The sequence below is a fragment of the Bombus affinis genome, chromosome 6, assembly GCF_024516045.1.
Source record: "Bombus affinis isolate iyBomAffi1 chromosome 6, iyBomAffi1.2, whole genome shotgun sequence".
Taxonomy (NCBI): Eukaryota; Metazoa; Arthropoda; class Insecta; order Hymenoptera; family Apidae; genus Bombus; species Bombus affinis.
The window spans coordinates 13,603,722-13,631,660 of NC_066349.1; the positions used below are offsets into that span (position 1 = coordinate 13,603,722).

Below are 27,939 nucleotides of genomic sequence, written 5' to 3' on the forward strand. Positions count from 1 at the left end.
CATGTTTTTTTTTTCAAAACGAGAACGCTTCGAAAAATGGAAATATTTGGACGAAGCCGAACGATATCACGAAGAGGGCCATGATATAGCTGTAATATGCCACGGTCCCTCTGGTACCGATATTCGAAACATGTTGCACACCAGCTTTTAGCCTTCTTCGAACGTTCCTCTTCTTCTTTGGCCGATCTAGATCAACGATCTACACGCGAGAAAGAAGCTCCCGATCATCGTCGGTGGGACCAACTATTACATAGAGTCTATACTTTGGGAAGTTCTAATAGATAAGATGGAGATCGAGAAAGATGAACAATTGGACGAAGAGAATGTGTCATGTTCGAAGAAGATGAAGGTAGAATTGGATCGGTCGACCACGAAAAGCAACGAGGAACTCTACGAGGAGCTGGACCGTGTTGATCCGGAAATGGCCAAGCGATTTCATCCGAACAATAGAAGAAAGATCATTCGGTGAGTAGTTTAATACATTTACTACACTGTGTAAAATTATTTAGTTAGTACTAACTAAAGTATTAATTTGTTGTATCGATCAAATAGATAAAAGCGTAATGTAAGCTGTTCGGAAACTACGTTGATCAATTTCATAAATTGAAAAGTAGGGGAAAGTGATGATGTTATAAAAACAGTTTTCTAAATGAACTGTTTGATCTTAAGAATCAACAGGTTATCGTGTTAGGAATTTCAATTTTTCAGTATTTAGCTACGTTCCATTCACTTTTATTTATGTAATTAACTTTTCGCCGTTATCATACATTTAATAAATATTTCTGTCGAAAACTATAGCGTCGTGCGTTCGAATCGTCTTCATCGTCCTACTTTATGAACCTATTAAAATTACACGTTTATCGAGTAATCGGCTAAACGTTTATCGAAATAATCTCCCTTTTCGATATTTGCTAGAGAAACTAATTTACAAAATTTGTTTCATCTTGCAAATATGTTACGTTCGATCAAAACAGCTTACTTTTTGTTAATTATTTTATATGTAATTTTCTGTCCGAATTTTGTTACCACGATCTAATGGAACAAATTTCAGTCCAGTATAAATGTCTTTAAATTCTACTTCACACCTAAATTAACTTCAAATTTCAATCATCTTCGCTTCAGTACTCTTCACAGAATTATAAAGAACGAAAAAGAAAAAAGAAACACGTCTGTTCGGTTCTTTAGTACGTTACAGCCTTATGAAACGTGTCCTCGTCCGCATAATCTCTCGCTAAAGAGATATTCATTTTTTCTCGTGTTGAAATGGCCTTTGTCGGTCTTGATACATGTCACATTCCATGTCTAATAAGGTACTTTAATTTCATCGATTGAATTCCTAACTGATAATCATTCGAAATCCACAAGACTTTAAATATCTCGTAAATAGTTTAACCAAATATTTGGCTTATTGACATCAATTAGCTTATCGAATCATATTGATTTTCGTATAATTAATTAATCGTCGTATTAAACTGTGTCAAGATTTTCATGAAATTAAAGGAATTTATTTTCATTTAAACAGCGTACAAATCGTTCAATGTAGGATGTAACCAATCTTGTTATTTTCCAAAAATTATATCTTTTTACCGATCTCTCACTCGTAATTTAACTTTTATTAAATGCTCGCGTTTTATCATACAGGAATCTTGATTGCAAACACGTTATCTAGCCAGATTAGAATTGGATTTTCTCTACAATGTTCTTTCGAAACATGGTCGATAGAATTCTCATTTATGTAGTCCTGATTTTTAACTCACTCGTCGATTGTACCAGAATGAACCGGTTGCGCTAGCCTTGATAAAGATAAGCAAGGTCTGTGAACGGATTAATTTCGAGCACTATTATCCCTCCAATTGAATAACCGATCGTTTTGACCATGTAACATTGTATGCTCTTAGTTAACCCTCATACTACGGAATCAATAGTTTATTAAATGTACTTTTCCATGTAATTCATAGAGTTGACACTTTAGTATATTTTTGTTGGCGATAAGTGGTATTTGTCATCGTTTAGATAACAAATGTTTAAGTAAAAAGAAATAGAAATCTCTATATAGAATTCGTCGATAGATAACCATAGTAGAAAAATATATCTACAGTATCAACTAATAACTAAACTACGGGTGTTTGTATATTTCCAGTTAACTTAAAAGTGCAGAAATGAAAATAAAATACCTGAAACGAAGTAATGATTATAATATTTTTATAATATTATCACGTAAACATCTATTAATAACAGAAGAAATGTACGATTAATTAATAATAACAGAAGAAAAGATAGACCAACAAGGTAACAAAGCAATCGACTTGTGTCACTGTTAGATAACCTAGTTGCACGATAAACGGTATCACGAAATCGTCTTACGGTGCTACGATTTCGATCGAACAGATTTTATACCTTATCGAGTCCACGTGTGGTATCCAAACGGTCGGTCGATAAATCGATGTCCCGCTAAATACTGGAATCGTAAATAAAAGTCGCTACTTAACCAGGCCGAGAGAATCAGTGGGTAACGAACGCGGATCTAAAGCTGCATCCTCACTGAAACAACAGCGGGAAACTTTCTATCGTCAGTTATCGCGATATAATATGCTCTATACTATAATATACTATAACTCTGATTACGTCGCTTCACTACGAACAAAATATTCATTTTAAAAATTGATATTTGTCGAGTATCGCTTGAAATATGCAGCCTCGAACAAAAAGCATAAAGTTGCTGGCAGTTGTTTCAGTGAGAACGCAGCTTAAAGGGTTCACGCGATCGGATAACGATTCGTGACATCTGATAACGATCGCCGGCTACAAGGATGTTCGGCCGTATATAAATCGTGGCGGGGAATTTCGAGGGAAAAGACGGAATTTCAGGCCGGTTCGTTTGGCTGTTCCTCTCTCGCGGAACGATATCGTAATTCAGGCCACGACGCTCGTTCTGTTTATCACGCGACGAATCCCGTGATAAATTACGGTAATTATGTTTTCTTAGTCTCGGAGAGATGCAAATTACCTGTGCGCGACTGCCGGCCCGGCCGGGTAATTGCGTGAAACCTTTAGTCGCGAATTGCTTGCCAAGGTTGCGGCGTCTCTCGAACCGGCTCTATTGAAAACGACGCTTTCAGCGATTGATTTTCGATGCTTGTCTCGTTTGTACGTTCCGTTGCCGATAAATCAGCGCGCATAACTCGCCAGAACGAACCGTTCAAAGCAATTCGATTTGCGAATTTCTGAATAGTCTGCTATTTGCGTTTAGTAGCTACGACCTACAGCATCTTCTATTGTGTTCGTTTTGTTTGATATACCACGCGTTGTGTGTAACTAATGTTAAGTTTTGCCATATAACAATTCTCGTAACTTAGGTTATATTATCAATGTAATTATGGGAAATTTTGTTCATTTCTGTGTGTCTATATCCTATGCAATAGATCCTAGTCTGTGTAGGTGTAAGACATTTCTCTTTCTTATTTTTAGAAATTGTTTTATATGTTGTTTTTTAAAGAATGATAAAATAGTTTTCACTCTATAGTAGTGTGTGTGTGCGCGCGCGTAGTTTTTATTGCATTATAAATAAAATTTGATTTCTAGATTATATCTGTCGAGTGAACAAGAAAGAAGCATATGTATTTCATATTCTGGCCTTTCGATCAGACGTTATATAATTTTCTGTCCTACTTTTCGTGTTACTTAATTCGATGTATTTGTACATTCGCCGGTACATCTTCCTTATCGAGAAATGCTTATCGTTGAATATTTGAGGGAATTTTCGATACATCGTATAACTAATCAGACTGCGACGGTTTATGCAAATTCCTAATTTTATGAATACGAGCGAAGAAGAAGAATCTTAACTGAAAGTTTGTTTCATTTATTAAATATTTCTTTACCGCTACTTTACTAAATATTACTAATAACTACTTTACTTTCGATATTTTACATATTTTCTATGCTTTCTGTAGATTTTTTTACATTTAAATTTCCCCATAAATACATTGCAAACATTCAAAAGTAAATTTATACCTAAAGAAATCTCCTACTGTTTTTTGAATGTAAAAAGGGGATTAAGGTGCAAATTCTTATCCTTATCGTTTCGTCTGCAATGTTCTCTGAGTCGTGTAGAATTCAAAGCGGTTCTCGTTGCTAATTTGTCATTCGACACACTAGTCACCCTTTCGCAAATTGCGTGGTTAATTATGGTAATTGCGTTTCCTTCGGTCGATGTCGATGGAAATTATTCTCGTGGTTGGACGGTTTCCTTGGCGATACGCGATACAGATGCTATCTTACAAACGAGCTGCGACCCGTTTAAAATTGTAATAATAACGATAATAATAATCTGTCTCTCCTCCATTATCTTTTGGTCAGACTATGTTTTAATTAAGCGTGCTCATAAGCGAACAGAATGAGCATCGGTTTCGCGGTCGCAGGCGTAGCCGCAGACAGATCGTATGCACGCATTATGCAAAAAGGGCTCTGTCTCCCGTAAAATTGACTTTCGAATTCGTCCTGGCTCGAGAGCTGCGGTTTTTGATACCGTTCGTACGCGTTACACAATAATCGCAAATATCGGAAAGAAATGGACACAAATCGAGAAAACCGGACCAAGTATCAGGCATATTATTTTTAGTGGGAAAGTTTTTTGAAAGTCGTTGATCTTGTTTTAAAACGGGATTCGTATGGTCGTCATATGTAAAAAGTAGTTTAATCGGTCAAATTATTCGAAGAACATGTTATTTTCAAAAATTGATTTGGCAAACAATATACACAGACTCGCGAAAGTATACGAACATTTTTAGACACCTTTGATGAATATATTGCGTGTGTTATACGAAACTTCCTTAAATTTTATTAGCATTCCTATGAGGCTCTACTAACATTATTATTAGTTATCGTCGAGTGTTTGTTAAGTTAGGTTTATGCCACGACCAAGAACAGTCGCTACTTTTTAGGATTAGAATTTGAGCGCTACGATCGTTTGTCTGCTAACGCTCAGATGGCATGTGAGTAATTTAACGGATTTGCAAAATCCATGTGTTTTTAACTTTTTCGCGGCACTTTTCCATAATAGCTCGATAGCCGTGACCTTGCCATAAACCATGGAGTTTTCAAACGATCATTCGACGATCGACTTAATGGTTCTCGCGACATAATTCGTAGCCTCTCGAAAATTCCACAGGGGTATGCACATTTCACCATCTCCACGCACACTCCCACGTAGCATAGAATCCAGGTATCGCTTTCAAAGACACAACGTGGAATGGAAGGAAGGATAAAAATGTTTAAACAGCGTATTTTTGGAATAATTGCGATCATATCTCAAAAAAGTCAAGCTAAATCCCTATATCTTTGTAAGTATCGTGACGACAACGTCGTTATCTCTGCACACATTACATACATATATATACAACAGTTTTATGCGTAAATACATTTTAAAATCACAATCAATCAGCCATAATCAATTTACCTTCTCCGCTCACACATCGCGAGAGCGTACACGATTGGTTACGCCCCTTGATCGAAATGACACCTTTCGCTCCATTTTACAGTTATATTGAAGAAGTGTGAAACAAAGCTGAAACAAAATATATATAGAAAGAGGGAGAGAGGAATTACAAAAATATAGAAATTTTTAATTTATCGATATTTTCAAAATTCGATAAATTCAGAGTCAAGATTAAGAAATTCAGAGTCGTGTAGACTTCATAACAGTCGAGTAGAGTATTAGACTGCAAATAAGCATCAATTTCAATTTTTACATACTTTTCTTCATTATTTTACTTCCGCGCGATATAATTTCTCCGATGTTTTTTTGAATACCGATTGACATAAAATTCCTTTTCGATACGTGTGCACACGTAGCGTCAATGGTCTCCAGGGTTTTAAATTTCGAAACTAACTTCCAGTCCATCGTCCTGGTATGTTCTGAAAAAAAGCTCTCCTACAGAAAGTTAAGGGATCCCTTTATATCGAATAACTGTTAAAAAATTGCGAGGTTTTATCTCGCACAATTTCAGAGATACAAGTTTATAGAAACATGGCCGACACACCCTGAAAGTAAGAAGGAAAGGAAAAGAAAGTCGAGTCGATTCCACCTGCTCCTCTTTCCTCTGCTATCATCTGTGATATTAAGAGCGGTAGAAGCGTATTCGCGCGATGGCCAGCTGTCAGCCTGCGTAATAACTTTCTCAGGTTATAAATTTGTAGGCTCAAACGAGATCGCATCTTAACTAAAGATACCCTCGCGTATTTGCGTGAAACTCTTGCGGAAGAGGAAGAAGTCCCTTTGAATTGTTTAAACTGTTTAATTCGACACTGGTCAAGAATGACGCGAAATTGCTGGCGTTATTAGAGGTTGCCACGCGATCGTCTGCATAAGCAGATCTTGATTATTGTAATTAAATAACATTTAATTAATATCGTTAAATATCGAGCATTCATTTCGATTGCAAAATTCTAATTTAATTCGTAGATTGAAATCTATGGTCTTTCCTTCCCTGGTTATTCTTATTTAGTTTCCAGTAATTTTGATTCAGATTATAAACATTATCCAAACATTATGGAACTCACTCGATGATTTCAACTGAGCCGCTAATAATTCATTAAAGTAGCTTATGCGACTATCAGTTAATTAAAAAAATTCTTCGGAACGAATGTTTGCATAAAAATAAATCAAAATTCAGCAAATAGATGTAAATCAGATCTACTTCCCTCTAAAAGCAATAAGATTGAAATATGGTAGGTCCATTTACGAGTCTTATCTCACGTGATAAATCATTCTCTTCAAATAGCATGTCGTTTGCAAAAATTGTTCTTCTGCATAGATAGCTCAGTCAGATTATTCAAATTGGAGAAAGGAAAATAAAAATCATGCCAACGTAGTAGCACGGCCGAGGCTGTTCGATTTTTATCGCGACACAAGAGAACCTCGACTGCACGAAATGATCGGCAATGGCCAATTAGGGCAGGGCAAGTACATTTCTAGGCAACTGCTACACTTTCACAATATGGTCACTGGCAGCTGCCAGCGCTAAATCTTCTCTGCCAGAAGGTCCATGGAAATGTTTCGTTTTCCTTGTAGTGAAAAGATGTGACTCGTTTCATAGAACGCTTCGAGCTCAGGTCAGGCCAAGGACCAGGTGTCGAATTTTCCTTTGTACTTGGCTTCTGTTCGACTATGCTGTCGTAAATTGTCCGCAGCTGGTCGAGATTGTTTCTTTAATCGTGGTTTTTTGAAAAATTTTCTGCGAAGCATGACCTATCTAACGAAAAGAAGGTGGGACTTATTGTTGCAATATGCAGAAGTCTCGTCCAAGAACTTTCTTTGAGGGAAAGTCAGTCTTTATCTTCCTTTCGACGAACCTAACATACCAAAATTTAGTTTCGCTGCCTTTATATATTTTTTGTTACATTATCCGTCTATTTCTGTACTTTTAATATTCATAATAAAAGATTCATACGAATAAAAGGACGATAATTCTATAAATTGTGATATCCAGTAAGATCTGAAAAGTCTTTCTGTTCGTTAAAATGCAAACAAGATGACTCTATCCACGTAAAAGACGCGCATTTTTCTAACGAGCTCAACGAAAGTTGAAATATAGTGTTGATGTTTCACGAAATAATAATTTCGTGAATACAAAGAATACTTTGTATCAAATTTTTCGAACGTAGCAGGACGTTATTTCAGAAGGTTAGCATTATTGTTCCACGAAACAACGTATCCTCGCCGATCTTTTTTCCGTGTCCGATCATTATCATGCGGCGAGCGTTTGGGTAGCTTGCAGGACGATTTAAAGTCGTTAGCTTCTTGTTTAATCATACGGCATCTTTCGGCGCATTTTGTTTTATGAACTGAACGAAGGGAGCAAAAAACGAGGAAGGTAGACCGTTATGGAGCTATTTTTTCCATGGCGAAAGCTGATACATTTTTTAAGCCGCCAGCCGACTCGGGTGGTTGCCTCTTAGCAAGTGGTAACATTAGCAATATTGTAGAATTCTTAAGAAGCGTGCTCAAGACCGAATCGCTAAAGTACAGAGAAAATGCACGAGTGTAAATTTTAATTTCTGCTCGATATATACATGTACATATTTGATTATGTTATGAATTCTTTATTTTGTTATTTTAATGTCTGACGGCATATATGATCTAGAAATGTAAGTCTATTTATAGCATTTGAATGGAGGTAATTAATTTTGAATGTTTGAACTTTATTATAGATCTCTTACTCTTGGTACAATAGAACTCTATTTATATGAACTTCATTAATTTATTACCGAATTCATTAATTTGAATCTCAGCTACTATATATACGAACGTAAAATAATAAATAGTAGGAATAATTGATAACAGTTGTTATACCGTTAACTTCTATTATATCAACTCCGATTCTGAATTGAATTTCAATTTTAATTTTGGAGCTTGAATCTTTATTTTCATTTTCAAATGAACCATTTTACCCACATATTCGTTGTCTGAATTACTTTATCATATATATCAGTACTTAATGGTTATTTAAATCGGTATTGTTAAGACACAACGTATCTTCTCCTCTGCATGATTATCAATTTACACGCATACTCGTGCTATCGATAAAAATATGTCATCGGTTGTTCCGACTTGCGTAGTTTGAGTCGTGACATCTGAGCATTGATCGAACAACCATGTACTTAATCGTGTCTTTCTCATCGTACCAAACACATATCGTATCCGGTCATGGACGAACTGGGACTGAAATTTTTACCGGAAGACTATCGATATGACTGACCCTCTATTTTTAGTTCACTAATTAAATTCTACATCGAGCGATTCTAATATGAAATTGTCCGGCAAACATGTTTTCTCCTTATTTTTGCGACGATTATAAAGAATTTACAACTGTAATTTTATGCACATCGTTTTTCGTATAAAAATTAAATTCTACGCTCCCAAATCCCTTCCGACCCACCGGAAATTTTCTTAAAGTCAAGATGGTCAGTTCGTCCCTGTGTGAGGTATGCATTGAAAACAATGGGAAAACGTGCCTCCAGCTCTTCCTTTCCGGCCTTGGTTGGCAAAAGGGACACAGTTTCGATCGGAAACTTTCTACAAACGCAGTCAGTCCTTTTTGTCGTTAATTTTACTCACAAGTCTTTAAAATAATCGAAATCATATAGAAATTTACTCGGGCATACTAACACAATATTTAACGATTTTCTAGACGGTTTTACTACCGAGACAATAAATAAGTCTGGCGATTGTCTAAAAATGTATTTGGTCTCGTTGTATATCGTTCACGTACTTACACGTGTATGTATGATTGTACGTAAGACACGTGGAGCGATAGGGCCGTGTCACGACTTCCTGGCGCCCGATGGGTACTTTCTTCCGGAAACGATACGTTCCATTAATTTTACGTGAAACGCGGGCTCTGTTTTTCGCGAGGCTAAAGCATACGGCGATTGTTCCCTCAAGGTTGTTTATTGTTTTTACCAATCGTATTTGTGCTCGAAATGCGTTACGCTTTTTTATGATTGCTCCAAGTTGATTACATAAAAGCAGCATGGAGTTTACGAGTAGCGTAAAGATTGTTGTAAGTGATAGAAACTTATTTCGTACACTTTTAATGGCGGAAAAGTGATATAGGGATACGGTGAAGAAGACATTGGTCTTAAAAGTAGGAGTTACGATGTACTAAAAGAAACATTGAAGGCTCTGGGTATGTATAAAATTTATCAAAATGAGTGGAACGTTAAGAAAATATAGACGAAGAAATTAGCGTCGACACAGATATTAAACGACTCTTGGGAATTCCCGCTCATAGTCATAATATTAATAAATTAGGATTCACGATAATGTAAATTGACTGAAAAAAGAATTGCAATTGGAAATTAACTATTTAAGAAACATGACACATATACACTTTGATTCTGTTTAATTTACCCAATTATAGTAGTCACAGATTTTTCACGATAATCTTATTGAGAAACAAAAGGGCTACAATATTATTGCAATTCTCTTCCAGAACGAGGAAACCTTAAATCTCTGATTTATTGTATATCATAAAAGGTATGTTATACATTCATTTATAATCGTTAATTGTTTTTTATTATTTTATAAAAATATTAACGGTTATATATGTATAACATAAATATAAGAAATGGATTAATTCAAAGTGTTCCCAAATGTCACCGTGCCAGTTTCCGGCACAACATGGTAGAAGCGTTTCATTGTTTTCACCCTCTTCGCTTCCGAATCCTTGCGGTCGTTCGCGTTTTCTCCGTGGACTACGATGGTGTTTCACGACCGAGAAGTTGACAGCCTTGAAACGGTCAAAAGATCGGCTGAAAGGGAGCACGATGAATTTTCTTGAAACGGAGGCTATAAATCAGCCATTTGTTAGCAGGTGGTCCGTATGGTTTGTTCGGCCGTGATGCCATCCGAAACGACCTCCGGAGTTACGGAATTTCTGACACAATTCACGGTTTTGGCATAAAGAGCTAATTGTTACTGTACCCAATTTAACTTTATTTGGAACACTGTAAGGACCAGCCACAGCCAGTTTCGCGTTAATATCGATTCGAAGAAGATTAAGTGACTTACTTACGCTATTACATAAAAGGGATATCACCTTTCCCCACATTTTCTTCTTTCCTCCTATATCGTTTTAATTTTGTCGGCGTTAATTATCGCGCAAACGCCGGAATACAGATACAACGGTGTTTAAACGACGTGATGAATTCTAATTAGCATAATAGAATTGGTCGAAGCACGAAAACCGGATACATACTATCGGAATCTTTGATCTTTTACACCGATGCTTGTTTCGTGAAATGTCTCTTTAGCTATATGCTTCTGCATCTTTTAACCATTCCTGTTTTACGGAGAAATTATTCTCCATTCATATTTACATATATATGAATAATGTTTTATGTAAATCGTTTTAAATTTGAAATTTGAAAATTGAAATTGCTAAGTATTTTCATCATTTTGGTCGTATCGACACATAATATATTTTGACCTATACCAACAACGGCAGAATGAAAGATTCATAGTGGTTGGTTTTCTCGATGCTTTCTCCAACATCGATGATACCGTCGAAGATCGGTCGCGAACGGAAGTGACGCGAGTTCGAATCGAATTGTTACGAAACTCAAGGACTCGAGAATCTTTTTTAGGATCTCTCTTGTATCGTCGCAAGATCGCTGGGGCATCGACCTGATTCAGATACGAAAAGGAACGAGCAACCGAGGCCAAGCAATACTAATTTCACTGAATCAGCACTCGAGATAAGCTGCCAGCTGGTTCAATGATTTATAGCCACTCCTAAACAAATTATGTAGATCGCGGTATTTGATTAGCGCCAAGCAGATAGCACACAGAGGCCGATGTTGGTACACGGAGTCGCGAAACCTCGCAGTGAAACCGAATGTTAGTAGATAAAGTCTTTACCTCGCGACACTACCAAATCATCCGAGTCTTTATTCTCATCTCGTTTGACTTCAACTCGATCTTCGCGATTTTCTACATACAGATAAGTTAAAAATATTTAGAGATAGATTTTAATCGAGTAAAAATGAATGGAATAATAATTATTTGCCCTGTTCCTTAAACAAACAGGAGAATAACATATATATAGGTGATATAGGTCAATATAGAAGGTAAAGAGCGAATTGTAATGGTGTGCATGGAAGAAACGTGTGACGGGTCGACGCGTGAAAGTTTCGCTCGCGTAATACAGGCTTAAGTTCGAGTAGTAAAGGGAATGCCCTGTCTTTATCGCAGCCGGTGTTTCAGCATTGACCCCGCTGCCTTAATAAAGCAGCGGGTTTTCGATTCGATCTGTCTGGACACGCCCAGTGATCCTTTCACGCTTCTTTCCCAACTTACCCGATCGTTCTCTCTCTGTCCCTTTCTCTTTTTCTCCTCGTCTTTCGCGTCGTCGCTTAACCAGCATGTCTCTGTCTCGTGATTCTTAACCTCTTCTTATATGCGGCAAAGACGAATAAGTTTCGCGCACGTTTTCGTCGACGGCCAAAAAAGAACACAGTCTCTCTGTGTAACACTTCCTTTGTCATGACTTTTGACCGATCTATTCACGACGTTTGCATTCGTTACGAGAATTATAACGTAGATGTCTCACTCTAAGCCTTTTCTGTTTCCCTTTTTCCACGCGAGTTTCCTAATTATTGATGAGATTTACGATTAAAGGGGGAAGATAAAGGGGAATGTTGCGGGATAACTTTATTACGAGTAGCAAGATCAATATTCGATACTTTAGTCTGCCAATAGAGCAACAAAATGTAGTTTAATTTCAGTTTATAATGTGTTTATTAATTATAGGTTGAAGTTTATCAATTTAGTTTCGTTTATAATGAACGTGAAGATAATTTTTTTGTTGTTTTTTTAAATCAAGATGTCGAAGCTGCCAGGAATTATTATAGATTAGTTACTTAATGATGGCCTTATGAAAGCAATTATGGTTTATTAAAAACTCACAGAGCGTGTAAAAACTACTTGCTCTAAACTTGTAAGTTACAGTTAAAAGTCATTTTATATCCTGTTTAAAATAATAATGCGGCGGAGCGCTGATTATCCTGACGCGGATTACGTGGACACCGATTATCCAGAGTGTCGATTACACGGAAATTGATTTCTTGATCCGCCGATTATCCGAACATGTAAATTGAGATTGTGCATATAAGTTAGCGATTAAGTAAAGAAAAACAAAGTTGCGTTCATGAAGCTTTTCTTTGAAAACAAATCGTGTTATGTTTTACAAAAGAATCAGGTATTTATCGGAGATAATGTATTAATCAGCGTCGAGTAATGGTTAAACAAGATAATTGATATTTTAATGCACAGACAATATTTCTACTTGTGATAGTTAATCGATATGCAACCCAGGTACATCGCTCGTTCAGATTTCTTTCCTTTTTTCCTTATTTAGAGTATTTCGATATGCTATTTTTGACACAGGAGAGAGGAAAAAAAAATATGTGAAAAAATATTGCATGTATTTTAGACCTCAATTATTTGAATTCCTCAAACGACGTTTACATTTACGCGATTAAACCCAGTTAATCGTTCGGATTTCATTCTACATTTCGTACCTTAGCTCTTTAGCATTAAAATTTCATTTATTTACGGAAAGAAAATGTAATTCATTAAAAATCTGTCCTTTAATCTGAAATTTTACAATTACATAATTATATTTATGTAACAGATAAGCAATTCATATATTAGATTAAAATACATTAATAAGATATTATACAATAATACGGCGATAATCAAATAAAATGCCGTTTATTTTTGTTTGCTTATCAAATAAGAATTCAATAAAGACAATCGATTAGAAAACAGAAGTTTGAATGAGCGCAATACAATAGTTCTTCACGATACTCAAGTATCCTTTATTCTTCTCAGTAATTACACTCGATGTACAAGTATCCGAGGAATTCTTTCATATTAATAAAAATTCCCTCGCCCGTCTCGGACAATTTCAATAAACGTTATTTCACATACCGTGCTTGCAACACAAGCGAAGCTCATTCATTATCCATTCATCCAAACATTTTTCTCGTTCGTTAAATACAGCCTCGCAAATTCATTAACGTGAAAGGAAACTTTATCTTCGCCATGTATTCCCTCTTCGTTTTCATCTTTTCGTTCAATTTGCTGTATGAATAGCAAAATTCATCAACGCTCGTACATAAAGTATCTTCCATCTGCAATTACGTAACATGTTCATCGATAATACATGCGAACGAACGCTGATACGTCGACAAAAAGTACCGAGTTTTTCCATGGTAATTTCCCGCGAAGGTGGAATAAGATTTTTCAATAAGACAGGATAAAACTTTAAGAGGATACGATACTGTGGCAGACGCTTTTTAACATATTTTCGCAAGGAATTTGTACAAATTGTTTTATCATTGTTCGATATATAACAAATTTATATTTATCTACGTTTCGATAATATTCACAAATCTTCTGAAAGGGAACCGACCAAAATTGCCGCTGCTGTAAATATTCAAACGCGCCTGTTCGCTTCTTTGTCTGTTTTGACAAAATCAATTATGTTTATGAATATTTACAAATGCTTCTTCCTTAATGAGATAATAAATGTTAGAGGATTTGATAATCTCTTAAAATAATTTTTAACTTTAAATAAGTTTTCATATGTGTTCTAATATTTATGAACATGGGTCATGTCTCTGAGGCATTATCTTTTCAAAAAATCCAGAAGTAGGAAAAAGAAACTGACGTTCTAAGGGTCTAAAATAGAATACGCCCTGAAGTTGCGTTTCGACGTTTCGATGGGAATCGTTGGCGAGAATTTCCATGTGAAAAGATGGTAGTAGGTACCGAGTCGCACGCGCCACGTTGTAAACTCTCTCGACACTCGGTGAGAAGAAAGAAAGCGCTAGAAGAAGCACGGAAAAATAGCGAGGAACGTCGGGTAGCATGAAAGTATTACTATACGAGGAGAATTTAGCAAGTCTCTCGGTTCGCTATCGTTGAACATTGTCGCGCGGTTGTATTTATTTCGAAGTTTCCCATCTGCCCGTAGCCAGAGCCTGACAAATGCAGATATCTTTACTGCGCATTATTTCGCACTCTACAGGACTGATAACAGTGACTTAGCGCTATAAATTCTATTCTTCTTGCAATTGCTGGCCATGCTCTAGCAAAGTGTTGGCGGAGGGGAACCAACCGCCATCGTTGGGATACACGTGCATCTGGCTGGGTGAATTTATCAACCAGCTTTCTTATTCCACGCTGTTCACCCCTCTCGATACCAGTGCAATTTCACGAGAACAGTTTACGGGTGCGTTTCGCGAAATCATGCGGAGAACTAGTGATATATGTAGTTCCTGAGCAGGGTAAATCCTTTATTCTAAAGCGACTGAATTATGTCGGAGGGCCTCCTAACAGGAAAGCTTCTGTTCTGTTCGGTTTTGTACGCGATATTTATGGGATTTCGTGACTGTTGGGAACTTCAAACTGTTTGTTGTGGGATCTTGCATGGAAGTTTTGAGAATCTTATCTTAAAAACCTTTTGCATACTTTTGCATAATTAGAGTAATATTATCAATGAAATTTTTATATGTCACAAATATGTTACAAATGATCAATATTTAAAAAATTCATTAGCGTTATAGGAAGCCACGACTGTTACGATTATATTGGATAAATGTGATACGAATCTGGAAATGTATATAGTAATTACAATATACTTATTATTGCAATATATATTTAATGAAAAGTTAATATACAGTATCTTAAGCATAGAGGGGAGAGTCGTGCAGTTCTTTTTGTTATATCTTGGTTTAAAGTTAAAATCAAAATTTTGTTTATTCAAACAAAAGTATTAATATCTAGCGAAAAAAGCCAGAACTAATATTCGTCGGTACTGAACGATTTTCGTTTGATAGGCGTCCCACCGAATATCTTCAGATTTGTTTCAAACTTTACCGTATCAATATGATCATGATAGTCGAGTACCACAATAATACCAGCGAAATTGCAAAGTGTCGTATAGCACGTGCAACGTATTCATAAAAGGCTTTTACTTACAAGTATTCGAATAAGTACTTTTGCGAGTTTGTGCGATAACTTTAGATATCGAGATAGCGAATGCCAGATTTTAAGGGCATTCGTAGAGAAAATATTTTAAAATAATTGTGCCTTCCATATGTATATCTCCAGTGACGAACGTAAGATAACCACGCGATTAAGTTTTTGATTTCTGTGCATTGTGCAATCACACGCGCGTTGAAGTAACTGCCGTTACGACAAGTGTTGTAATGTTATGTAACGTAACAGTATAATAACGTATGCATAATGTATGCATAAGTAGCATAACGTATGCGGTGACGCTCGTAGACCTACGATAGAAGTCGGACTTTTCATCATTTCTTTATTTTACTTTAAAAAGTTCCATAGAAGTAAAGACAAACATTTCAACAATATTTTCGCAAGTATAAAAATTCTCTCGTTTTTCTTCTATGTCCAATATGATTGTATAGAATTTTCCTTTGCATTACTCGACATCTTTGTAAGTGACACGAGGCTTCGTGGACAGAAACCAAAGTATATACGTACACATACGTATGTACCCCCCATCCCTTTTCTACGCCTTGTCTGTGAGGCAAGGCTCCGCTGGGGTCATTTGATGGAAAGATATTGTATAGAACCAAGTGAAACAAGAAGAAATATTCAACGGCAATGTATTTCAACAAAGTTATAAAAGTAAGCAGAGAAAAATACAAAGCGAATAAAATACGTATTATTTTAACCCTAGGTTTATGGACATTTCGATTACGTCAAATTGACGCGTATCTGTAAACCTAGCGTTAATAAAATGCACGGTAATTATTCAGAAAGTCGGTACCATCTTGGATCTCTTTGATTTCTTTAATATGTCGTAGAAATCAATACTTCGAACGACTATTTTCTTTGTATGTTACCGGATTCTTTTAGATTTGGAGATATTTCCAGAAAAACTGTCGGTACCAATTGCAGTGAATTCTCTGCTTAATCGCGCGTCCGTGACAGCGTATACGTTAATATTGGTTCTCTTACGGCGGCCGAATAAATGACACCAAACCCAAACCTATATAAACTATAAACAAAAGATAAGAATTAGGTTTGGGTTAGGCGTTATCTTATCCGGTCGCCGCCGTGAGGTGGCTGCCAACCAATACTAACGCATACCTTGTCACGGAAACACAATTATAGGAAGAACTCAGTGTAGTGATACCGATGGTTTCTCGCACATATTTGGAAACTAAGGCCAAGTGGCGGTTACATGTATAGATAAAAGTTGTTCAGAATCATACTCCCGACAGCATACTAAAAAATTAACGAAATCCAAAGTGGCGGCAATTATTACAAATAATTGTACTCTTGGTATATATGTCAAACTGGTATCAAAAAATCAATTTTATTGATTTCATGTTCAAGTTAATGTTTGCAGAATGACGTCCTACTACTACTTACCGTATTTATCATTCAACAACATCGTCGCACTTTTAAATGTGCTCACTCGTATTCGCAACAAGTACTGGAAACTCATCAACAACAAGGCTTTCCCTAATATCTTCCAAACACCACTAAAAGCTTCGAACACTTCTTATATCGTCACATTTACCGTTTTCTCTTAACGAGGTCGAAGAAATACCATCAATTTGGAATCACGGTACATATTACTCTGGCTTCAAGAGGTTTATATCTCCCCCGGACATCATAGTTCTGCAACCACTAGCCACAAATTCGCTTAAAATCGTCCGGTGCTTCCTTCCTCTCTTATTACGAGGCTAAGATCCCAAAATCCTAATATACGAGGATATCGCCACGTTCGCGCTTTTTTCGCGATATAAGTCGTCACCGAATATTTCACCGCATTTCTGTCAATACGGTCGAGTCCTTCTCCACCTCAATCGTGAAAAAGGAGCACGAACTGGACTTGGGCACGCGGCGGGAAAAAAGGGCGCCTTCACGAGAAATAAGAAGGGGATAAATAAGATCGGGAAGAAGGGAGAAAGAGAGAAAGTTGGCGAGATGAACAAAGGTCCAGACACAGAGAAAAGGGGAAATATTCCGGACGCGCTTCGCTGAGACAGGCAGGCCCTTGCAATCACTGTTTGAATCTTTGCCAAGCTTTCTCCGAACCTTTCGTGTCCCCTCCTATTTATCTACTCCTGTTCCACTGTCTCTTTTTCTATTTCCTATCGGTTCTTCGCCTCTTTTTCTCGCGTTCGAGACGTTGTCCTGCAGCCAGGTTTCTCCTAAACGCATACCGATTTAGAGGGACGTAATAGGCGATTTCACTTGATGAATATACTCGCGACCCATCCGGTCTAGACGGCATTAAACCATCGCTACGAAGTGGAAACGATCATAAGGCCGAAAATAGGGGTTACCGAGGCGGTAACTCTATCTTACGTTTCGCTTAAGATCGATAAGGGTGAGTCGAGTGTTCCCCGAAAACGTGTCGGTTGTTCGATGTCCGGTTGAATTGTCCGCGAAGTGCACAGGATAGATATTGATAGTTTGGATTTTGAAACGAAACGAATTTTTTAAAAATAATTCCACGTTTTCTATTAGTCTTTATTGTGATCTAATATAGCTTGATTATGTACGTTGTTACGAGATAATGACCAAATATTTTAAATTAAATCAAGAAAAACAAAGGTGGCACAATGAAACGTTAGTTTTTGTCAGCTTCGAAATGATACACAAGATATTTTAGTTAGAAAGGAAAAATTACTCTCAATAAATTCTACTATACCTTTATTCAAAGGTAAAATTATAATTAAAAGGTAAGTTATACCTAAAGCGAGTACTTACTAATAGTCGAAACTTGAAGAAATTTAAAGTCAGTCTTATATGATAATTGTGCGACACATTACTGCCTGTGCCCTCAGAAGTTTTAATCGTCCGCGTATAGTTGATTTATATAACCCGGTTTATCTTTGATTTATCATTGTTTCCTTCATGCTTCTATTTGTTTTTTTCGCCTGCAGCGTATTATGCAAAAATGATTCAACTTGGCGATCGATTCATCAGGCTTCCCCTCGTCAGCGGCGTAACAAGCTATACCGCGCTAATACTTTGAAATATTTTTAATCGTCGACGCGATAATGGTTGTGCAATTTTAACCACTTTGTAGTAACATCGCTACATCATTGTAGTACTTTGTTTGTGTTACTATATCATTATCAGATAATACGTGCCTAGGTCATCGGTCTTTTAAAATTCTTTATTTTTTATCATAACTGGACATCTCGTCGCATTTAAATTAAAAAATAAATATATCGCCTGGTAATATATCTACGATCGAATGAATTTCATAGAAACGAATTACTTGTGTTCACTTTCCCATATTAAATTATTGTTGCATTATATAACTTGTTATATTTTACTCTTTTATGATTTTATAAAAGATAATATAATGTACTTATAGTGTACTTGTTTTGTAGACGTCTTAATTCTTTTTCACTGCTATACTAGACGATGACCAAACGTTAACGATAGTCGACGATGAATCATTCTTCTGCGCTTAATTTTACAAGATAATGCAGTATAAATGAATAACATACTAACCCATATAAATGCATATATTAGAACAAAAACGTGTGCTAATATATTTCTGTAACTAGTAATTAATTCAAAAATTTTTTTTAGTTGTATCCAGTAAAATGTATATATATTTGCATACAAATCCGCAGTCTATTCGTAACTTGCAACTGGTGTAATATGTAATTGATAATGCTTTACGATTTGGTCGCTATTTTCGATTTTTTCCAAATATATTGATATTGAAAAGAGATTTCGAAAAGGGTAAAATATCATTTAAGAAAGCGTGGTAAACGATTCGAAGTACCTTTATTCTTACGTTGGAACTACATCTGAACCTAACCTAAAAGTAACTCTATATAAACGCAAATTAAGTGACAGAAAGTAAACGTAAACGGTTAAAGAAGTTCGACTGAATAGAAGTTTATTAATAAAATTGTTAAATAACAAAAAAATTACGAAACATATAACAAGTAACATTAAAATACTTTAACTTATAGTTTGAGTTAAGGTTAGATTTAACTCTAGTGGACGAATCGTGAAATAAAAGATTGAGGTTTACGTAGTTTTAAATTGGATAAAAAATATTTATAATTGTTAGCGACATCTTTTTTGGTTTCTTAAAAAAAGAAGAGAGAAAAATACATAGTACATTTAATTGTCATAATATAATTCGTAGTAGGATTTTGTCGTAAACAGTTTCGTGTTCGATGATGTTTTGAGGCTTGGGCGGGATTCAAGGCGATTCTCGCGATGACATTGAAGCGTTCACACTGTTCACAGTCCATGGACGGGAGACGAGGCGTTATGACTGCAACTGCGTCTGTTCTGAGAGTCGATAGTCAGAAATAGCTGTATGTTTGTCGACAATAAACTGACAATTTGGTTGTTCATTTGGCATTCACGTGGAAAAACGTGTCGCTCGAACAATACGTCGTTTGTTGCAAATTGGTTGTGCATCGTTATTTTTTATTTCTTCTGTTTCATTACAAAATGACTTATTCAGTCGATTAATTAGAAGATTAGTTTCATGAATTGGCAAATAGAGCCTTCCAATGTTTTGTGCGATGCAGACGTGCATGGTACTCGAGTGTTTGCAGTTTGATAAATGACGTGTTTGTGCATGGATATGTCTGTATGAAAACATTTGACATAGTCCTTTGCAATGGAAATATTATACGAATTGAAGATGAAATTCTATTGGATATTCTTTATTTTGAGTTTTAGGAACATTGCCTGGAATAATGGAAGAATTAATTATTAGAAGAAATCGAATAACGAAAATAAATAAAACATAGAAACGCGTAGTAAAAATTAAGATAAACTGAGTTAGCTTTGGAAGTTTATCGAAATATTTTTCATCAGGGTAGACGCGATTCTTTCGATCACGAAATTGATACTTATGGCTTACTTGGCGAGTAAACGCTGGTCCTCCTTCGTCGAGTCGAGTTGCATCTCTTCGGAGCCGGTTTTACAGTTAAGGTACCGGCCTTGACTCCACGAACATTCAGGAAAAGGAATGTTAACAAACGGTTTACAGCTTCTCTGGTTCGGTCTTAGCCGCGACTCGATGACCACCATTAACCGCGAACGTTTCAATTTCTTTCGTATTTCCTGTCGTCCAAGTGGAACAGGCTCGAATTTCCATTGGATCAATTTTATTGACTCGCGTATCGCACGGTTACAGTACAATGTCCCATAATTTCTCCCTATTTCATCTTTTAATATGGCTATTATTTGGATGCAGTTATATCAAGCATTATTTATTCCGTTATATTTATATTTCGTTATAATAGGTGTAAATTTCAAAAAAATTAACGAACCAGTGAAAGAACTGGAGATTTAATGGTAAAAAATCGTATATCATCATTGGTATTGTCAATATTAGTAGAAAGTTAATTATCCAACATGTGTCTCGGTATGAGACTTCAGAAGAAACATTTTTATGTGAAGATTTTGTAAAAATAAATGGTTGAAATTTATTTTGAAGACGCTGTTAAGCAAAAGAGAAATGGGATGCCTACTCGTGAGTCCTTTTTTCTTTTATTAATTATTACATTGAAGAGGAAATGATTAATAAGGATTTAGTGCAGTCGGTTTAGGTTAAATGACAGAGGGTCATTGTACTCCGAGGAAATGTCAAACCGCTAAACTGTTCGAAAACGTTAGTCGAGTATTTTAGTCAACCACCAACGCGTGGGGCGTAGAGACACATGTTTCAATTTTTGTTCCATAGATTTAATATTACATTCATTTAATTTTCAGCTTTTTGTAACAATTTACTCCTAACGTAGATTCTTACATAACTGCTTTAAAAATTGATATTATCCTATAATCGATCATCGCTCATCACGGAATTTCATAGAAAAAATATCAGCACGTTTGTACATCACGGTACATTTTGCTCTTGTTTAGAATCCAAGCAACAAAAAGTCTAAACCAACGAGGAACGAGCAAACCGAAGCGAGCGATAAAAAAGCGATTAAAAAAAGCCTGACAGAAGAAGAATAAAAAAAGGGTGGAAGGGCCCCCCAGCATGGATACTCTTTCTAATTTTGAATCTCCATTTTCGATCCAGACATCGGTCTTGATTCATGCCAGTCCCTCGAGATGCTACGTGTGTTTTTTATTCCTGTGACGAAACGCCGGGAAACATTCGCGCGCGACAAGACTGAAAGACAGCTAGGGAAAGAAAATGTTCGAGTGGGTGGCTCGACACGACACGTGCGTACGCGTGTGACGCGTGCTGCGTTCAAGTTCCGTACGTTTACGCTCGTGCGTGTTTCGAGCGAAACGTAGTCGAACCGACAGTTTCTCTGGCGTTTACGTAACTAGGCAGGGCGTGTTCCTCCTGATAAATTCCATAGCGATAGGAACGCGCCATAATTGTAGGTCGGAATCAAGAGATCGATCGAGTAATGGATCGAATAGAAGAACTATATGAAGATTTAAGGATCGATAGTGGTAAATAGAAATTACGTATACCCTCGAGTATTGGAGTTCCTGCTGGTTTTGTTAGAAATTAAATGTCACATGGAGATTGCCAGGAAAATGATTAATCGATCAAAATTTTCTTTTCATGAAAAGTATATAATAAAGTTGGCAGAAGTTGTTTGCAAGTGTTATAAAAAGATAATGAATTAACACATTGGTATGGAAATTTCTTCACGCTAAATATTTCTGAGTGTATATATGTATAGATACATGTATGGATAATAAGGAAAGGATAATAATAATATGGAAAGTTTAATTGAGTTGCCTTAAATGGGAGCAACCTTTGTAATTTGTAATTTGTATTTGTAATAGTAATAGTAAATTGTATTATTTGAAACGAGGTGGTAAAAATTACTTAAAAATGATTTAGCTTATGATATATTCAGGTTTTATATGTATATATTTAAAGGTTTGCAAATACGAAGATGGAAGTAGATGCCGATGGCAAAATACGTTTTCCATCGGTATTGATAGCCCGTAAAAATGCTGTTCTCATGCTTCTTAACGTTATTTGACGTCTGGTAACTACGATCTGACAAATATCATGTTGCGGTTGCGGTTGAGTTTGCAGAATGAAGTATAATGTGATATTTTCCGTGGAATTTCTGTGTAAATCGTATTGTAACTTATGAAAGTAATATTGAAGTGGAATTTTCCGAACGAATCCCGATACAATGCTGTATGATTGCTTACTATTTGTTAAATACGATACATATTTTATTTTATTGTTACATCATTTGAGATGGGGGAACATTATTGCGATATTTAGCGTTGTATTATCTAAATCTTATTGCTTGTCATTGATTTGATCTCTCTTACTATAATGAACATCTTTAAATTTATTTCTGATAAAAAAGAACGATGTGAAGACAAAGTGTATCCATCGAGGGAAATTCAAGCTCCACATGCAGATACATTTTAGTTGATCCACAAGGAATCAGGTTTCTCAATTGAACGTGTCCTCCAATATAATTCCAGTTTCATCGACCATAAACCAGTTTTAAATCGAGTACGTGGGAGAGAACTTTTCGTGACGCGAAATGCTCGTTTCGCGCTCCCAAATGTCCCTTGCTGAAAATACCATTGATTTTTAACGCGTTATGCAAATTCTTTTATTGTAATTAAACGATCTGTCGATACTATAAACATCGGTTTTCTGAAGTTTATTGTATCGCCCGAACTTTTTATCACGCAAAATAATCGAAGTACATATTGTACGAATGAAATACGTTATTATGTTAAAAATAATGAAATTCATGCTTAACTGGAGCTCATTGGAGTAAAAATTCATTCATGTATTCGAAGTTTATGATCAGTTAAAAAAAGATTAACCTATAAATTTCCTAAAATCATATTAAATATAGAATTCATGTATATTTCCGCTGTAGTCAATGAACATTGATTCTTGATTTTATTCGATGCAGTCGTAATAATTGAATCAATATAATATTCCATTCGATAATTGTATAATAACTTTTATATTTTATAAATAAGTACAAGTGTTACGTTAGATTTGGTAGCGAAATATCGATCGGGTATAAATTAATGAAATAAGAGATCCATTACATTCGAAAATTAGATTAAGTTACGATTTTATCTTTAACCATACGTTCCATCAATTAGAATTAACTCAGGAACATAGAATTGAATTTCGATCGAACTAAACCCTAAATCCAATTAACGTGTCAAACGTTCATACAGATCCAGAATTTCTTAAATTGAAGAACTAGAGTCGTATAACATCTTTTTCTCCCTCTTATCGTTAGTGTCGTTAGATTCTTCATTATCTTTCAATCAATAAACGCATAAAAACATAGAGTTTCAAACGAAGCAAGAAGTTATAAAAAGAAGAGAAAAAACAAAGAAGCGATTATAATTCCTTCATCACTTTCTGAATCATCGAAGCAGAAAATTTGTCCGCGTAGGTTATGAATAACTAATAATCCATCGTCGCACGCGAACGCTTCATGTAAATACCTGTGCACAATGTATGGTTCGATCAATTTTCTCGCAAGCATTAATTACCCATAAAATACCTTTATTAATTTCACAGCCGGCTTGGAATGACACGTGTAACTGCAGGAAAATGATTAACCCTTGCATGGCTTAGATCCGCCGATTTTATCCGCTTCGTTTTGTTCGCATTTTGTTCGATTTTATATCGACATGTAATTGATTGGTTCTCCTTTGTTATCTGTATTCTTTGCCTATCTATATAATCATTTTGTATCGTTAAACGGCGCTATATTTGTATAATAAAATCGTTAGCTACGCACGTGGTTCAATATTCAAGTTATTCTAACAAGGCGAGTTCAATATTTGAAAGCTAGCTGTTTAACTGAAATTTTAATCAGTAGTAGATCTTGTTATCTTTTTAAAAAAAGATGGAATATTATAGAGACTGGTGTTTGATAGTTTTCGAGATATTAAAACTTGGAGTTTTTACTAGGGATAGCAGCAATTTTATACACTGAGATTTATCTTTCTCTGAGTAAATTTCAATATAAAAGCTTCGTTTTATGAGATTAGACTGCAACTCGTAAGAGTTGTACGTTCTGTACTCGTAGAATGTCTACGTAGATCGTATTAAGATTGGTTTCAAACTTAATCGATCGTTTCTAATCATTTTTTATGGCGATTGGTGCAACTGTGAATTTTCGATGAAAACGAGGGAAAGGGGAAAATCGAATTTTTTTGTGAACAGAATGACGAAATTCACCAATGATGTTTGAAGTTACAATAAATTCTAAAACTACCAACGACTGAAATATAAAAACTTACGGCAAAAAAGAAAAAAATGGAAGACTTGTCCATATATTTTACAAAAAATTATATTAAATCCCCAAGCATCATAAATTCAAATATTAATATAAATCTAGAAAATTTAGAATCGATCATTTTGACCATATTGATTGTCCAATGGGTGTCTCGAAGCTGTGTGTTACTTTCTTTGTTAGAACGTAGGGTGATTACACGCATGGCCAGCTATTGCGCGATCGTAATATTAATTTCGATCGCAAAAGGAGATTGCCGCTTTTCTTATCAGTTCGAACGATGATTTTTTATTTACTGTCTCCTATCAGTAAGCCGTCCTGTTTTCTAAAACTTGTTTCTCTTGCCTTTCAACTTTTTTCTCTTTTTCTTTCGTACCTTGGCCAGATCGTTCGACCGTACGCTAAACATTTATGCTCACTATGGTAGTTACATGGTGTCTGTTCCAATTAGCCGTATCGACCGATAGAGAAACAGAGAGATAGTGTGTCAGGTGAAACACTAAACTGGGTATTTATTAGAAGCGAAGACTAAATATGAACAGGTGTTGTCCTGTGTGCTCAGATTTGCTCCTGTGTCCATGTCGTTGCTATATACTATAGTGTATAGAATGGTTAGATGGATGTAAGTATTTAGATGGCCTATGTAAGAGACACGAGAAAAGCGAGACTGTTTCACAACACTTTGAGAGGAAGAACATGTTAACATTGTAATGCGTTGTCAAGGTTTCGCGTGGAAAATTCAGGCTGTAATTGTGCGAGTTCTTCTTCGCAATTTCCTATACCAAAGATTTAGAAAAGGAATCACGATAATTGTACAGTGCACTAATTTTCTTAATTAATCTTCATTGAACACAAAAGTGTTCCAATTTTGTTTGATTGGATAATAGGGAAGATCCTATCGTTTGATATAATTCTACATTTGCAGCAATCGTGGAATTTGAGAATAGGGATTTAAATATAGCCGATGCTGGAATATCGGCTCGAAATCTCGATATAAAAAAAGAGTCTATGATTTTTTCGGGGCTACAAATAGGAAACAGACGCGAAAGCAGTTAACTTCAGACAGAAGTTACAAAACAATCTATAAAACAGGCATTTTTATGAGACTATATACTGTATACGATAATGCAAACTGGGATAAATTTTTATAGTGTTTGATTTTTGTTCTATATTCGGTGTGTCATAGATCTCTGTCTGTGCCTTTGATCTGAATTTATGTGGATTCCTTAGTTGTATCTTTCCGTGTTTAAACTGTATGAAACTATGATTACGAGGCTGAATTGTTGCTAGATTCGAAGGTAATGTTTATTAATTGTACGTTATTATCCTTTGCGATTGCTGACTTCCATTTGATAATTAAGTATGAGGTAATTCAAGTATAGTTACGCGATGTACATAATTATGCCATGGGGTAAAGACATAAATGAAAAATTTCAAAGTTGCGAGCAGGAAGTAATAATAACGTAGTTACGTAGTATATAGTAATAATCTGACCTCCTCGGTGAATTATATTATTTAAAAAATTGCTTTCGTTGCTTTCGATGATATAGGAGCTGTTAATTAAAAATTAGATGTTCTAGAAAAAAAAAAAAAAAATGAGATAATATACTACAATTCTTTTATTTGATGTGTTTATATGCAAAGAGAATCGTATTTCCACCTTAGGAAAATCATAGGAGCTGTATCCAAAAATTATAAATATCCAACTCATGGTCTAAGATTGTACATTTTGAGTATTTAGTTCATTGGTATTTAAAATGTAGTACAATTAAAAAATTCGATACATTAGCCTCAAATTCTCTACCACTAAAAAAAATTGCGTAACAAATTCTGACACAGAGAATTTCGAAATCGCTTGAGCGACGCTCTCAGAACGCTTTCGCAAAGTACGCTTACAAAAAATTATTCTAGAATTTCAGTTTTTCTATTTTTAAAACGTAAAGCGAAGATAAAATATACCTAAGCAACTTCGAATTATTGACCTTTCAAATCTAGAGCAAGCCGCAAATTAATATCTGGAATTCGAAGCAGCGCCTCTCTCGCCGCTCTGAATCTGCGCCGGTTAGAAACGTCCTCCGCTTTCGCGATTCGTTATTCAGAGGAAAAGGACATTCTCTCCACGTCGCGTCGGTTCACCGGCCCATAAATAGCTCGCGGAGCAGAAGTGTAACACTTCCTATTCCTATCGGTATCGCGATTCTAGACATAGTTTCATCCGTGGCACAACGTGCTCGTTACCGTGTCTCGAACCAACTTCAACACGACTGCAGCAGTTCCGAAATGAGATCCTCGTCTTTCTCTCTTTCTCTTTCTCTCTCTTTCCAGCGTGTCCTCATAAATCATCGCCGATGAAAATACTTAGGGTGAAAGACAAGAGCGCCAACGGCGGAAGCGTGGTTAAACGTCGCGGCTATTATTGGTGTGCGGGTGGAATTACGTTACCCTTGTCTTTTATTAGCTGGCTGCGGTTCCCTTTCTTCCCGCTCGAGCCTCCCGCGGGATGACTAACGTCTATGCCCGTTACCCTGGCACAGAGCCAGAACGTTTCCCCGAGGAACGGATAGATTTTACTCGACGCTCGTCCTCCTCTGTCTTGGCACAACCTTGGCCAAGCCAGGTACTCCTGTCATTGCCACGTGGAGAGACAACTTCTCTACGAGAACGTTGCCTCCTTCTAGCTCTTCTTCATCCGCGAGCTCTGATAAGAGATACGCTAGGTACCGAGAAATGAATTCTCATTCTGGATGGATGTGGAGATTCAGGATGTATGATAGCGAGATGAATATTCGATTACACTACGCGGGAAAATTTATGTTATTTTAACTATGTACAGTAACTACAAAAAGTACTGGCATATAACCGTATTTTTTAATGAAGCATTTTTCTAATCAAGTTTTACATTTCATTTTTCTATTTTTAGTCATATGAAAGTGTTACTAAACGATTTAATATACCTGGGTGTAATTAATTAATATGCCATAACAAATATACGCTATAACAATTATTCTTTAAGTGGTTTTTTGTTCGTTGAGTATCTCTTGCTCTGTAAGGCAAAATCTCCATAATACAAAGACTTCTTCCCTTGAAATTCGAGTTAGCAAGGATCGGCCGTAACAT

General features: G+C 36.0%; 1 protein-coding gene and 1 long non-coding RNA gene across 4 annotated transcripts in view; one reads left to right on the forward strand and one right to left on the reverse strand.

The window, feature by feature from the left end:
- Positions 1–27,939, forward strand: part of LOC126917463 (tRNA dimethylallyltransferase) — a 116,201-nt gene that overhangs the window by 33,577 nt on the left and 54,685 nt on the right. For all 3 annotated transcript variants that reach the window (XM_050724354.1, XM_050724355.1, XM_050724356.1), the window contains exon 3: positions 191–465. In XM_050724354.1, coding sequence (XP_050580311.1) covers positions 191–465 — 275 coding nt within the window. The remainder of the gene's footprint in view (positions 1–190; positions 466–27,939) is intronic.
- Positions 12,969–18,407, reverse strand: LOC126917482 (uncharacterized). The gene is made up of 2 exons (XR_007710975.1): positions 18,326–18,407; positions 12,969–13,698 (listed from the first exon to the last, which is right to left on the reverse strand). It is a non-coding gene; the product is annotated as an uncharacterized LOC126917482 (long non-coding RNA).